This window comes from Cololabis saira, chromosome 14 (genome assembly GCF_033807715.1).
Source record: "Cololabis saira isolate AMF1-May2022 chromosome 14, fColSai1.1, whole genome shotgun sequence".
In the NCBI taxonomy this organism is placed as follows: Eukaryota; Metazoa; Chordata; class Actinopteri; order Beloniformes; family Belonidae; genus Cololabis; species Cololabis saira.
In genome coordinates this window covers 30,927,987-30,944,242 of record NC_084600.1, presented here as the reverse complement: position 1 = coordinate 30,944,242, position 16,256 = coordinate 30,927,987, and the positions used below count along the sequence as shown (strand labels likewise).

Below are 16,256 nucleotides of genomic sequence, written 5' to 3'. Positions count from 1 at the left end.
TCTGTTATGGTAGTATTGGACTTCATGCACTACTCCACTTTATTCTGGCATCTGGCATCTGAGATGTAGCTTTTGAGCATCTCTGGAATCACTGCTTGTGTCTTTCCTGCTTGGCATTGTGTTAACAAACACCTGATTGATCCAAACTAAAAAGCTGCCAAAATGCCTGATTTCATAGATGTCTGAACACCTGCTGCTGATCAGTTAATCAAAGACTGATGATCAGCAGCACCTGACTGCTCTCTTAAATCCTGTGGAAGCAGTGAGGGGGTACTTAGCATTACCCACATTAATTTCTTTCTCCCTTTTTTTTGGCTTCATTTTTAAATAAATAATTGGACTGTGAACAAAAAAGATGGATGACTGAAATCCTCCCATCAAACAAAACATGTTCTCACTGTAACCACCAGGGACACTAAAATCATAAATTTTAGCGAATAAGTGTATCATCTGAAGTGCGTCCTGACACAGACACACAAATATAAACTATCTAAAGAGCATAATTTTACTGTTTCTCCAGGAGGCCTGCAGGTACATGCTCAGATGTAAACCCACCATGAGGCCCAACACTGGATTCCTGCAGCAGCTGTGTGACTGGGAAGTCCACGCCACCACGTCCACTTTATTCTGTTTGATATCAGTTCTCATATCTTATCCATCATAGCATAGGTGGCTTTGTTCTTCAGTATTCATCTTTTTTTATATAGCTCTAGAATATATTTAGTCAGCTGTTCTATTGTTGCCATGCATCACTAGCACTTATTATTTAGTATATGCATACTCACACATAGCTATATATATATATATATATATATATATGTATGTGTGTGTGTGTGTTTATATACATTTCCTATTTACTGCACTATAGTTCTAAGTTTTTCTAATGCACGGCACTATAGTTCTGTTTACATCTGTTCCCTTCTACTGCATATATGTCTGTTTACATTTGCATCTTGACACTTTCTTCTTTTGTTGACACTTGGTTGAATTCTTAGTATAGCTGCACATTCGTTCATTTACCGTTACCATTTTACCGTTACCATTTACAATTTATCTGTGTGCCTTTTAACTGACACCCCCCTTCCCCCGACAAATAAAGTTTTTTAATTGAATTGAAATGAATTGAATTGAATCTCTTTAAAAAGCATGATCGTCTGATTTAAAAAAAAAACTTCAATAATAGTATTATAGAACAAAATATTAAGCTAGTCAACTTATGAAATAGCATCAGGTACAATCTAATTAACTCATAGATGTTCACAAGTCTTTTTTTGCAAGTCCAAGTCAAGTCTCAAGTCTCTAAAAAATAAGTCTCACGTCTCTTCTGGTTGTAATGAGCATTCTATCATCTGATGCTATCCGGTCTGCTAAGAATACTGCACAGCTATATCTGAGATATTCAAAGCATTTACTGTATTATTATCATCCCTCCTTTATCTATTAGCATACAGTATCAGTACTGATTAGTTGTTTGTTATATGATCACTTTAAACAGGCTATTGTAATCCAGTGAAGAAAACACACAATGAAAGCTTTCCTTTAAAGGAAACTGTATTGTTGAAACTGTACTTTGAACATGAACATACAATTACAGTATGTCTTGCTGCCTATGTGCAGGCTCAGTGGGACCATAATATGAACACATATAGAAAATGTTAGTAAAAGTTGAAATTAACATCCTTCCAATTAGTGCAAAACATCACAGCTTTAAGCAAAACACTTAAAGATACTTTAAACATTTGTATATGTTACTTCTGTGCCATTTGCAATTAAAAATTTGTTCACAAAAACAAAACAAAACTATTGCTGCCATATTATCTGAAATATACTGAAATATCACCAGTCTATAAACTGGTGATATTAAAACATGACCTGTTTTGTTCCTAAAGAGATATCATACCATTTGTGAAAATTGGCACCTTTCTTTGTATGACAAAAACGATTCCTTGTATAAAAGTAAAACTCATAATGGAATATCACTGGAGTTATTGGCTATCTTGACTCCTTTACTAACAAAACAGTAACCTTTTTGTGGAAACAATCACCTGTGTTGTTTTGCCTAGAACAAAATATTTAACAATAATAAACAGGCAAAAGAAGATCAGAATGGATACATAAATACAAAAATCTATAGTTAATTATTAACTATAGATTTTTGTTCCATTGAGGATTGGCAAAAGACTTGCTTAAAATCCCAAACACAAACGATAAATACCCATTTTAAACTACTTCAGTATAAGTGGATAATGAGAATATATGTAACACCAACTCAACTAAATAAATTCAACCCCAACAACCCTGACACGTGCTACAAGTGTGGTAGAGAAGGCACACTATAGATAGATAGATAGATAGATAGATAGATAGATAGATAGATAGATAGATAGATAGATAGATAGATAGATAGATAGATAGATAGATAGATAGATAGATAGATAGATAGATAGATAGATAGATAGATAGATAGATAGATAGATAGATAGATAGATAGATAGATAGATAGATTTATTATAGTACCCTTGGGTAAATTTGGTTCACAGTGAGTGCCTCCTCATACAATATAAAACCATACACTCAACAACACAGGATAATATAAAGTGACATCAGTGCTTTGGCTAAAAGAACAAAGAACAAGAAGGACGGCCCCAAGATAAGAATCAAAATAAGTTAAAACATCAGTAGAAAAAAAAAAACACTAAAATATTAAAACCAAGCAAAAGGATAAAAAATGTGCCTTTTCATAAAAACAAGATAAAGGAAACAATACAAAACATAAATACAAAGTTATGTTGCAGTTCCCTCACTTATTAATGGCACTGATGGCTGCTGGTACATATATCATATGTACCAGTGTATGTATCTATATCATTGCCTATGGGATTGCCCACTGATTCAGACCTTTTGGAGTGAAGTGATAGATATGATTTTGAAGGTTACAGGTGTAAAACTAATATTAGACCCCAAACTTTGTATTCTGGGTATTTTTCCAGTTAACCCTAACCTCAACAAAGCAATTACATCTATGATTATTTTTTGCATGTTACAAGCCAAATACACTATAGCAAAGTCATGGAAATCCACTACTAAACCAAGTATTAGTGTCTGGCTTGCAGGACTATCAGATTCGCTGGCACTGGAAAAACTCACCTTCACGTTAAAGGGTAAATATTTAATCTTTGACAGTATGTGGAGATCTTTTATGGTGTTCTTGGAGGAGAGGAAAGCATTGGAGGCAGTTTCCCCCTGTATGTAAGCCATCAACAAGCAAAATTACTATATATTTATTATACGTCTGATTGTTTATTTCTTTTCCACTTCTTTTATTTTTTATTTGAAATGCTTTTCTCCAAGAGAGATTATTGTTTATCTATATTCTTGGACTGTAAATAACATGCTACTGCCCTATGATGTTTGTATCATTCAAGAAGAGCCTTATTGTGACAGTTTTGTTCTGCACCTGAATTGTATTTGTTGTATGTGAATATTTACTCTGAAAAATTAATAAACACACTTGTTTAAAAAAAAACTATAGATTTTTGTATTTAATTTAATTTTTGGAAAAATTTCTGGAAAAACACAACCTTATTTTGAAGGCGCTGGCAGGAAGTGCTTCGTCTTCGTGCGGGATTTCAACACCATCGACGGACCAACTGTTGCTCAGCGGATCTGGGTTATTTCTCAACTCCTGCACATTTCTAAATGTCAGAGTAAAAAACATGTTCAGCCCGTCGGGTTTGTCCGAGTGCTTGCGGGAGTGGGATGAATTGGAGAAAGACTACCAGCAGGTCCAGGTGAGTTAGTGAAGCTTTGGTCCCGGGGAGAGATAATAATAATAATATCCAGGGTGGAGGTGAAGATGCCGCCGCGGCTAAACATAACCCTGTCACCGCGGAGAGGAAAACACAAGGCTGGGGAAGTTTAACTGCATTATAACACGGACAACTTAGCGGAAATGTTGAAACATTTGTCACCGCGGTTGAATTGGTTTGATATTCGACATTCAAAGACATCTATTAAACTTGTGATACATACCACTGATTTTGGTCATATTGCTTGTGATGTGTTCATGGTCATCTAGACTATATATCACAAGAGAGTAATTATTATAAAATCATATTATGGGCTGATTTAATGAGGTTTAATAAATTCAACACCCATAAAACTTGTGATACATAACACCAATTGTTTTCAAACCATAGTCAAATCATGTATCACAAGTTTTATTGGTGTTGGATTCATAAAACCACATTAAATCAGCCCATGAATTCATAAAACCACATTAAATCAGCCCATAATATGATTTTATAATAATTACTCTCTTGTGATATATAGTCTAGATGACCATGAACACATCACAAGCAATATGACCAAAATCGGTGGTATGTATCACAAGTTAAATGGGTGTCTTTGAATGTCGAATATCCAATATCAAACCAATTCAACCACGGTACATTAGTCCCAGTACGACACTGTTTAGTTGAAGCATTAATGATGCTTGTTTGGGGTGCTATTTCAAGTTTAAAGGAGCCGTATTATTTAAAAATCAAAGATGAATAGCTCAACAATATATAATTGATTGCAAATAGGACCTGTTGGATCTAAAACACCCCCATTACATGATACTGTGACTTTTTCTGTGGTTTTAAATTCGGAGCATCTATTATATCACTGATAGAGTCTCAGAGTAATCAATCACTGTGCAATAATAATAATAATAATAACCACAATCATAAGCTGGAACAATTTACCTTTCAATTACCATGTCTACCTCACATTGCTGCACCTTTCTTTCTTTGTTTTAAATTGTATATATGTTTATAGAGCTGTCATTTGAATATTTACTAGGGGTGGGCAAAAATATTGATACGGCAATATATCGCGATACATAGTCTCCCGATACGATATCGATATTCAATGTATGTATCGCGATATATTGCCGTATCAATATTTTTGCCCACCACTAGCTGCACTTTATTTTGTGATTTCAGTGTGGGAGACACTGCATTTTATTTTTGTCATTTTAAGTCAGGGGCAAGTAGCTGTACTGTATTTTTATTATTTCAATTTCAGTGTGGGTGAGACACTGCATTTTATTTTGAGTATTTTGTATCTAAGATTAATGCACACACCGCACTTTTCATTGTGTTTCAGTGTGTTTTTTCATGCAAATATGTTGCATAATTAAAATGGAAAGTTTGTCAGTCTGTCCAATGAATTATCATTATCATCTGATGTACATATATACAACTTGGATTTTAAGATGTGTAATGCATTTTTACATTTTTCGGTGAACTATGTAGAATATCGGAATATATCGCATAATCGGGATATCGCAATTTGCATCGTATCGTGGCTCAAGTATCGTGATGCGTATCGTATCGTGAGGTCCTTCCCAATACCCACCCTAATATTTACTGTACAGTGAGCGAAAATAACCGAGTCAAATTCCCTGTCTTGTTAGACCTGACTTGGCCAAATAAACCTGATTCTGATTCTGATGATACGAGCCGTTCAGATGTACAGGAGAACTGTGACGTCACAATAGATGTATAAGAACTGGGCACAAACAATGGGATGTCACCACAGTTTGTTTTTTTGAAAGGTGCTTTTAAAGATTATACCCAGTCAGGTATTGTCATTATTATTATTATTATCACTTCTTCTTCAGTCATCACTTTTGCAACAAGACTTAACTGAGCAATCGGCAACTTGCAATAGCCCAGCATTGGCTAAATGTGGTAGTTATTTCCGATTTCACCACCAAAACAACATTTGAAACAGGGTATTCTGCTGCAAATGTTCCCCAGCACCCCCCAGCTAAACCAACCTGGCTTGTTTGTTCCGCCCATGTGGGTCGTGGCCAGAACTTCCCCGTACATAATGAACAAGCAGGTCCAGAAGCTGTCTGGAACACGCCCAGTTTTCGTCAGTCACTGTTCTTCCTAGTCTATGATCTATTTTTGTACATCTCTCTGTTCCAAACGTCGCCTCTGTCGCAACCCTACTTAGCTCTGGGGGTCATTTGTGTTCATGTGGAGATCTTGCTGCATTTAATTCATAAGCATCTAGACAAAGTGTAAAGGGCCTTTTATGTGAGATTTAGATCAAGAGACTAAGAGGAGTTTGCTTCATTTTTTTGTTTTTATTTCAGGATAATTTTTGTTAAAATAAACGGCTATGTTTGTTAGACTTGTGACCTTTCAGAGAATAAGGAATAAAAATAACATTCTGATCCCAAGATATGACCCAAAATGTAAAACATTTTTATATAGCCCCGTCTCCAGGGTAATATAGGGCACTTCACTGACTCGGGTCTATGGGCTCAAAAATAATAATGTGAAGAAGAGGAAGAGAACAAAAACAATGGAATCCAGGGGCAAAAGAACTTTACTGAATATATTAGTGTTGAACCATTTTTTTTATTTGCCTCTAGGACACTCAGCGTTTATACAAACAGAAGCTGGAGGAAGTGACCAAACTTCAAAACAGCTGTTCCAGTGCCATCGACCGGCAGAGGAAGAAACTGAAAGAGCTCACCGCGTCACTAGGAAAGTAAGTATGAAGTAATTAAGGGGTATGTTAACCTCTGACACCCTTCTGGAGCGAAGGAAAGGAATTGGTCCAGTTTTGAAAGTCAAATGTTTCCCATTCTTGTTGGATTAGAATTTCAGCTGCTCACCAACAAAGAGACTCCTTTAATGCTGCAAATGTCTCCCGTGACGTGTTGGGCAGCTGTTGCCGAGGAGTTGGAGAGGTCATCCACCAATAACACGTTTGATGGCCACAGTTTCACGTGTCACAGAGCTCTGTGAACATGTGTGAGACTTTTAACCTTTGATTCAGGGAAACTTGCTCGTGAGTGTTTTTAGACCTGCAGCTTCTGATACAGCGGAGCTCAAGACATGAGCAGAGGTGTCAAAAGTATTCACATTCATTACTCAGGTAAAAAGTATAGACACTAGAGTTTAAAAATACTTCTGTAGAAGTTGAAGTATCAACTCAAGTTTTTTACTCGAGTAAAAGTATAAAAGTACTGGTTTCAAAACTACTTAAAGTATAAAAGTAAAAGTAATGTAAGGGGGAAAAAGCCATTAAGGACAAAAGCCATTGAAGATAAATGCATCTTAGTATAATGTAAATATATTAAAGAACCATATATGTGTACTATTGAGCATTAACATGTGTTTCAGAGAGCAGGAGATATGATGACTAGTTGCCTATAAGTATTGTAATGGTGCAAAAAGTCAAACTTCAGAGGCATGTTATCATTTATCCTAACCTTTATTGGAATGTACATCCAAGTTTAGTTGCAGGAATCTGAGGGAACGGATGTAAGAACAAAACTGGACAAGAACATCTGAAACAACCACAACCAAATTCACTCTATCCGGATGGAGCAATTTAACTGGATAGTTTTTTTTAAAGGCCGAAATGAAATAGAGTAACGAGGCTGTTTTTAAAATGTAAGGAGTAAAAAGTACAGATAATTGCATGAAAATGTAAGGAGTAAAAGTAAAAAGTCGTCTGAAAAATAATTACTCCAGTGAAGTATAGATAACCAAAATTTCTACTTAAGTAAGGTAACGAAGTATTTGTACTTCGTTACTTGACACCTCTGGACATGAGACATATCAGACATTTTAACTTGGACGTCAGTGGAGATGAACTCAGTGTGTTGATACAGACCCGCAGTGGTCAGGAGAGGAACTGCAGTTTCTTCTATTTCTGTCTAACTTTAACCCAGAAGTTGTGATGTGGATTTTAGCTCGTTATTATTTCTTTCCACAATTAGATGCAAAGGAACCCGTCCAACAGACTTGAGTCCAGAGGATATGGCGTCCATCGCTGAGATCAAAGAGTCCATCAAAGAAAAAACAGATACTTTCTTTGAGATGGAAGCTTTTCTCCCAAAGAAGAACGGGTATAAATGCGTCACTCGGAGCCGGCGAGTTCATTAAAACGCTGAGATTCCTGCGTCGTGAATGACTGATTTTTCTCTCTTCCTGCTTCAGACTTTACCTCGGTCTCGTTTTAGGAAACGTCAGCGTCACGCTCCTCAACAAACAGACAAAGTAAGTCACTCTGGCAAATTAAATAAATATAACAGTAATATACCTGACAATTGTTTCAAATGCAATGAGGTTCAGGGAACATTTGTGCACTGTGTCTGGGAATGTGACCAAATTAAAAAATTCTGGAGGGAGGTAACTAATAAAACCATGCTTATCCTGTCCTGTATGAATATTCCACTGGAGCCGACCTTTTTATTGCTGCATTTATATCCAACAGATCTTAATTTGAAACCCCAAGAACATACATTTATTGATTTCGCTATATTGCAGGCAAAAAGGATTATTGCTCTCAATGGGAAGAAAACAGAGGCACCTACAATCGGTGCTTGGATCAAAGTTATGGCTCAATGGAGAAAATAACATATACATTAAAAAACAAACTCGGGATGTCGGAGGAAATCTGGAAACCATTTGATCAATTTATTAAAACAGGAGATATAGTGCTTCTACGGGAGGAAAATGCAGGACAGGATAATTAAATTTCAAAGTAGTGGTGAACCTCGGAAGGGGAAACATTTTGGAGGGCGACGGTAAAAGTGTAATTTTTGGTTATTTGTTTAGTTTATGTATATCTTTAATTTGCTAAAGGTACCATCGAACTGTATTTACAATACTATTGTATGTTATTCTGTGCTATATACAAGAGAGATGTAAAGAGAGAAGGGATGTGGGTTGGGATGGAGGGGGGTTAAGACTGTTAAGTCAAAAATAGCTGTGAAATGTCCTTTATTATAATATTCTGTGTGTGAATGAAAAATCAATAAAGATATTGTTAAAAAAAAGAAGTCACTCTGGCAACGGGAAACACTCGTCCCAGCGCAGCTCAGCGCCACATTAACCGTCCTCTCTCCCCCTCACCGAACAGATTCGCCTACAAGGATGAATATGAGAAGTTTAAACTCATCCTCACCGTCATTCTCTTCATATTCTCCTTCACGTGTCAATTTCTGTTCAGCTACAGGTAAAACGCTTCCCAGGATTAATGGCTATAAGCAGTACTCGAGTTGTAAAAAAAAAAATCAGGGGGGATGGTGGATTTTATCATATGGGGACAGATAATTTGTGCTGATTACAAATATTATAATATATTATAAATAATAGCACTGACCAAAACACCTGCAGAAATACTGCAGGAATTACATAGCAGCAGTTAAAAGCAGCCTTCTGTAAGCTTTAAATATCCACTGGGCTTACATCAAATACATCAAAACACAACAATAAAAAACAGTTTTCTGAACTTATCAATATGACTCTGTCCTTCACAGGATAAGTAACATGGATCACTGCAAAAACTCAAAATCTAACAAGAATATTTCTCCTATTTCTAGTTAAAATCTCTCATTTTAGTAAAAGAAATCTCATTACACTTAAAACAAGACTCATCACTGGAAAAAACAACAATTTTCACCTGTTTCAATAAGATTTTCACTTGAAATAAGTAGAAAAATCTGCCAGTGGAACAAGATTTTTTTGCTTGTAATAAGAAGATAAATCCCACTGGCAGATTTTTCTACTTATTTCAAGTGAAAATTTACTTGAAACAGGTGAAAATTGTCAAATAAGTTATTTTTCTGGTGATGACTCTAAATGTTGAAATAGCAGTAAAACCACATTCATTGATGAAATGACATAAGGGATGGAAAGGGGGGGTGGCAGTTTTACAGGGGGATGATTTTGACTGTTTTTATTTCAGGGGGGATGCCATCCCCCCTCAACTCGAGTACTGGCTATAAGTAAGGTTATGAACACAGCGTTTGTGCTGGTTTTGACAGCAGAGCTCTGGATGTTTGTCTTCGTTTCAGAGTCCTGGACGCCCTGTTTAACTTCCTGTTGGTGTGGTACTACTGCACGCTCACCATCAGGGAGAGTGTCCTCATCAGCAACGGCTCAAGGTCTGCAGCAGTTTCACTGGTTTGTTAACAGCCACGTGAACAGTTAGCACGCCTCCTAACTCTCACACAAAGAAAAACAAAAAAAAGCTGGATCAGAACCATCTCTTGTGAGCAGATGATGCAGCGGCGTCTGGCTGAATGTTGGTCCTCGTTGTTGTTTCAGGATCAAAGGCTGGTGGGCTTTCCATCATTATTTGTCGACCTTCTTGTCTGGAGTCATGCTCACGTGGTGAGTGACGTCTCTGCTCAAAGAATTCAATTCTGATTAAAACGCATTCACTCCAGTCGGCGTTGAAAGTGTGCTCTGTGACTTTATCTTAATGTGGTCTGTGTCGCAGGCCTGAGGGCGCTCTCTACCAGATGTTCAGAAGCCAGTTCCTGGGCTACAATCTCTACCAGAGTAAGACATTCCAGCTGCACCTCAGTTCCACTTGACGTGATTACATTATGACACATTTATCAGTTTCTAGATTTAAACCGTCTGAAATGAAGAGACACCAGACCCTAGTGGTCAGTAGAGGGACTGCAGGTCTGGATCCAGACCCTAGTGGTCAGTAGAGGGACTGCAGGTCTGGATCCAGACCCTAGTGGTCAGTAGAGGGACTGCAGGTCTGGATCCAGACCCTGCCAGTCCTGGTTTCAGCTACAGCATCATTTCAGACCTTTCAGTAGCAACACTTGAAATGAGGATGTTTTGGACCGAATAATTAGCATTGGGGCGGGGGGATACAGGCTACAGGGCTTGGGTCTGGAGGATCCAGGTTCAAGCCCTGCCCTGGAATGGCAACCAAGATGAACCACCCTGGGCCCCTGAGCAAGCCCTTAGCCCTAATTGCCCCATGGTGTGTGTGTCTCAGATGATAAAAGTGTCTGCTAAATTGGCGTGTTTCAGCCGTCCTGGGGCCTCATGTACAAAGGGTGCGTACGCACAAAAACCTGGCGTACGCCCTTTTCCACGCAAACGTTCAGATGTATCAAGAGTGAAATGACCGTGGAAATGTGCGGTGCCCGACGCCAACTTCATGGCTGGCGTACGCACGTTTCCACAGCTATTGGTCCGTTGGCGACACTTAGTGGTGATGCTGGGAAACTTTTAATAATGTGAAAACAATTACCTCTCAGAGTGATGTGCACATCAGAGACACACTGATGAACAATTAACACATTCAACTCTCTGCAATTACACGAGTGGATATAAAAGCAAAGTGGTGCAGAAATACCGTTAACAACAATGGCAGCTTTGGCAGTGTTAGAAGATATCGCAAATGGCGCAGTAGGAAGAGAAAGAATATTTAGCCGGTTTTCCTAATGTAATCGGAGCTATCCACTGCACACACATTGCTATAAAAGCACCATCACTGGATGAATATGTGTACGTTAACAGGAAGCATTTTCATTCCATTAATGTACAGATTATATGATTCATTTATGTTATTTGTGAAGTTATTTCTTGGAAAAAGGGGCAGATCAGATAAGATTCTTCTTATTTCTGCTTGCTTTTCATTCGCGAGTTAAGAACATTGGTATTTGTATTGAATTATTTTATTTTTTTGAATGAGATAAAGAATATTAAAAAAAAAAATATGTCACAGGTGTTAAACTGAATCCCAGAAGGACCGGTGTCCTGCATGTTTTAGATGTTTCACTGCTTTAACACACCTGATTCTAATTAATGATCCTCACCAGCTTGTCATCAAAGTCTGGATAGTTCTGTTGATGACACAGCTCCTTGTGTCATGGTGCAATTAAACAGGGAAACCGGCCCTCGACGGCCTATTTAAATATATTTGCATATTTAAATGGAGGCGTGGACAGGGAGGAGTCTGGTACTCCTACATGTGCGCTCAATTCCACGTTGACTACGCACATGTCTACGCACAGTTTCATACATCTGGATTTATTTGTGCGTAGGATGTTTTCTGGATTTAAGCGTACGCCATGTTTCAGTAGGAAATCCACGCAAGTCTTTGTACATGAGGCCCCTGGTCTGTTTGTTAGTTAAAGTTAACGTGGAGCCACACAGTACGGGGCTTCAAAAATACTCTTCAGACACTTCTGCTGTTTATGGATTTAACTAAACAAGAGTTTTGTGTTTTGGGGGCGTTTTGTGTTTTTTTTTTTTTTTTTTTTCTTCTTGAAACACAACCAACACTTCAGTCCAATTCCAGAGACCCCGACTATGACCCCCAAGTAATTATTACAGTGTCAAGGGTTCACAGAAGCTCCTTCACAGTCACGTCCATGGACTGCAGTCTCTCCTCAATCTAGTGTTGGCGCTTTAAGGCTGGATTATGGTTCTGCGTTAAATCGACGCCGAGCGTGCGCCGCAGGTTGTGCCGCAATGAGCACCCCACGCCGCACACCACTCCGTGCCTGACGTGCACCTCCCAAAAATTGTAACTACGCGTCAAGAGGTCACAGACCCAACGCAGACCGAGAGGGCTGTGATTGGTTCGCTTGGTAGCAACACATTTCCGGTTCCGGTTCGTGAAGCAGTCTCAGCGCTCTTTTCTTCGTGTGTGTGTGGTTTTTTTTTTTTTTTTTTTTTTTTTTGTTTTATGCACAATAGTTGTCCTTATCTCTTTGATTCACTGTGACTGGAAAAGTCGGATAAACCATTCAGGAAAACATCGCACCCCCCTAGGGCTCGCGGGGGGTACTGCACTGCGGCGAAATGGAGTGACGGAGAAGTCCGACGGATTCACGACGGCGTCACGGCAGCGGCGTGTGCTCTGCGTTGGTGTAGCACAGAACCATAATCCAGGCTTTATTTTCACATCTGACATACAAACCCTGTGAACACAGTGTCTGTTTCTGACGGTGGTCATCAGCTGGGTCACACGGTCACCACCTTTTCTGTTCTCACGTGTGTTAAACAGGCTTTGTTCAGTTCCTGCAGTACTACTACCAGAGCGGCTGCCTGTACAGACTCAGAGCTCTGGGAGAAGGACACAACATGGATGTGACAGTCGGTGAGCAGGTTGTCATGTTACGAGCACGAGATACGAAATATGCAACGAGAGAAGAGGTTTTATCTGTGGATCATAGTTTCTGACTGTCATTTTAACTTCACAACTGCACTTTTTGTCACTACGGGAAAGCTACAGACTTTATAAAAAACAAACGTGAAGATGTTTTTCTCGAGAGTTCTGCTGTACTGAAATGAAGCTGGGCTTGTGTCTCTGTTCTGCTGGTGTTCAGAGGGTTTCCAGTCGTGGATGTGGAGAGGTCTGACCTTCCTCCTTCCCTTCCTGTTCTTCGGTCACGTGAGTAGCTTTGTGTTCACGTCTGCTGGAAATATCAGGAAAGAATCCGGGTGAAATTCACAAGTGACTTCTTACTTGTTCCAGTTCTGGCAGTTCTACAACAGCGTCACGCTCTTCAGGATGTTCCAGCTCCCGGAGTGTAAAGAGTGGCAGGTGATGTTGCAACCATGTTGGAAAACTGAGAAATGCAGATGCAACCACACGCTTACACACAATTTTAAGAAAAAAGACTCCGTCGGGGTCTAACACCAACCCCTGGTCTCCAGTCCACTTTGTAGGGACTCATAAGTGGAGAACTAAGTCATAGTTTAATCTGTCGTAGTTAAACTTAACTGATCACCAACATCAAAACGTGTCACTATGAACTATTTTAATATCTACTGAGGTTAGAAAAAGATTCACACTGATGTTATTCAAAGACGACGACTGACGACATGATGCTGCAAAACATCCCATCTGGGAATCAGCCGTACGAAGTCAAATCTTCTTTTATGTGAAGAAAGAATGTCTGACAGAGGACACAAAAAACTCTACTCCACAACCCCCCCAGCCCTCTCCCTACTCCACAATCCATACTCGGTGTATTTGCTCTCGAACTTTCCAGGAAACCTCATGTCACATTTTAGGATGTGTTGTTCCAGACTGTGTTCATGTCTCCCGTCATCCACGCTGTGTTGTCCTGCAACTTCTAGAACTCCAGAATTGTATTTGTCTCCCATCATCTTCAGTGTGTTTTTGCAGGACTTTTAAAATTCTAGAATGCTTTTATATTTCCTGTTATCATCAGTGTATTGTTCACGTCCAGAGTTCCTAGAACAGCACACACAGAGGAAGGTGACAGGAGGTATCGATGCGTTCTAGGATTCTAGAAGTTCCAGAACAACACACACATAAAATGACAGGAGACAAACACATTGTAGATCCAGTTTAGACTAGTCTGAAATCATCTAGAATAGTCTGAAATCATCTAGAATAGTCTGACATCATCTAGAATAGTCTGACATCATCTAGAATAGTCTGAAATCATCTAGAATAGTCTGACATCATCTAGAATAGTCTGACATCATCTAGAATAGTCTGACATCATCTAGAATAGTCTGAAATCATCTAGAATAGTCTGACATCATCTAGAATAGTCTGACATCATCTAGAATAGTCTGAAATCATCTAGAATAGTCTGACATCATCTAGAATAGTCTGAATAATCTGGAATGGTCTAGATTATTCTAGAGCAGCGGTAGGCAACCCTGATCCTCGAGTGCCCCTGCTCTACATGTTCTAGATGCTACTCTGCTTCAGCACCCTGATACAAGTAGCTGTGTCATTAACAGAGTTGTGCAGACCTTGATGACAAGCTGGTGACGACCGTTAATTAGAGTCAGCCGTGTTGAAGCTGGAAACATCTCAAACATGCAGGACAGGCCCCAAGGACCAGGGTTGAAGACCCCTGGTCCGGGCAGAAGATGGAAAGTGACACTGTTTTTTTTTTTTTTTTTAAACAAGGCTTTTCTACTTTCTTATAGATGAGTTTAGACTTGGAGCGTGTAAACTTCTGACCATGAAGAGTCCAATTAACCAAAGTATTACAGTCATTATTCTGAGACTGTACAAAAGTAAAAGTATTGAGGAATCATAACTGAAATAAACCTGGAAGTTTCCTCCTTCAGAGTCAGAAATCCTGTGATTCTGTTCAGAATTAAAGACATCGTTATGTCCAGAAGTATTTTTATGTAGTTTTTGTCATTTTACCTTCAAGCATCACAATTTAAAGGATTTGAAATCAGACATCAAAGTGTAAACGTCGAGCTTTAATTGTCACAAACGTCATTCAATTTGCTGCCGTGCCAGAAAGAGTTAAACCGACGTGGTTACGTCATGTTCACGGCTGAGTGTGTGACCATGTTGTCATACAGCTGTTGGATACGTTTAATGGTTAATGTCATACGTATCGTTAAGATTTAAGCATTTTAAGTATAAAACCAAGAGTCAAACAGATACATGCTTGCTGATCTCAGGTAATCTGTCCTTTTCTTTTCCCACCTGATTCAAATGCATGATGGTACAGATGTGTGACTAGTGACCATCGGTTGTTCACTGCTCTCCAGGACATTTACACTTTGATCACATGTTTATTCACGTGTTTATTCATAAAAGCACAGCTGGTCTAAGCGTGTGTTTTTGTTTCTTCTCCGTGGTCCAGGTGCTGATGTGCGGCTGCTCCTACATGGCCCTCTTCATGGGGAACTTCCTCACCACCCTGCGAGTGGTTTACCAGAAATACATGGGCAACCAGGACAAGTCCAAGAGCGTCTGAGACTGCAGCACTGGAGAGACTAAACCGCCCAAAATGCCTCTTTTATTCACAGGAATTAGGAAAAAGATTTTACACGTTTCTAATGTTCTCCGGCTTTTTGTCGTCTTTATGAAAGTTTACCTGCTGCTTCCATCAACAAAGCTTTACGTTTATATAAATATTTAGTAAGTGGATCCGTGCACTTGTGACTGTTGAGGAATAATTAAATAATTCAGGTACTTTGTAGGTCTTCCTTGTGTTTCAGGAGGAGCGTCTCGTTAACGCGATGCTGCGACTGCCGTCGTTAAAGAGCTTTATTTTATTACTACTCAGGATCTGCTGCTTCTGGAAGCCTCTCGGAAAGTTTTCTGCTGAATAAAACACTCCTGAATTCTGCTGTGGTCCGTTTTTATTTTAGCAGCATCTCACAAACGTCGGGACACGAACAACCAGGGGCGAAAATCCCGGGGGGGACAGGGGGGACAAGTCCCCCCTATTAGTAAAGCTGTCCCCCCCTAGAATAATTTGAGACAGAATTAATAATTTTGGAACAATGCAGTAGTATTTAGTAGTGATGCACCAAAATGAAAATTTGTGGCCGAAACCGAAATCGAAAATAATAATAAACAGTAAAATCTCATTACACTTAAAACAAGACTCATCACTGGAAAAAAACAACGATTTTCACCTGTTTCAAGTAGATTTTCACTTAAAATAAGTAGAAAAATCTGCC

The 16,256-nt window shown here is 39.0% G+C and overlaps 1 protein-coding gene across 1 annotated transcript; it reads left to right on the top strand.

Moving 5' to 3' along the window:
- Window positions 1-3,633: 3,633 nt before the first annotated feature.
- On the top strand, window positions 3,634-15,917 carry LOC133459951 (ion channel TACAN-like). Its single transcript, XM_061740381.1, has 12 exons — window positions 3,634-3,791; window positions 6,434-6,552; window positions 7,793-7,921; window positions 8,013-8,072; window positions 8,938-9,033; window positions 9,875-9,964; window positions 10,128-10,193; window positions 10,303-10,364; window positions 12,844-12,936; window positions 13,166-13,230; window positions 13,315-13,383; window positions 15,431-15,917. Exons 1-12 carry the CDS (start codon window positions 3,717-3,719, stop codon window positions 15,542-15,544), a joined length of 1,038 nt encoding a protein of 345 aa, XP_061596365.1. The 5' UTR covers window positions 3,634-3,716; the 3' UTR covers window positions 15,545-15,917.
- Window positions 15,918-16,256: the final 339 nt, after the last annotated feature.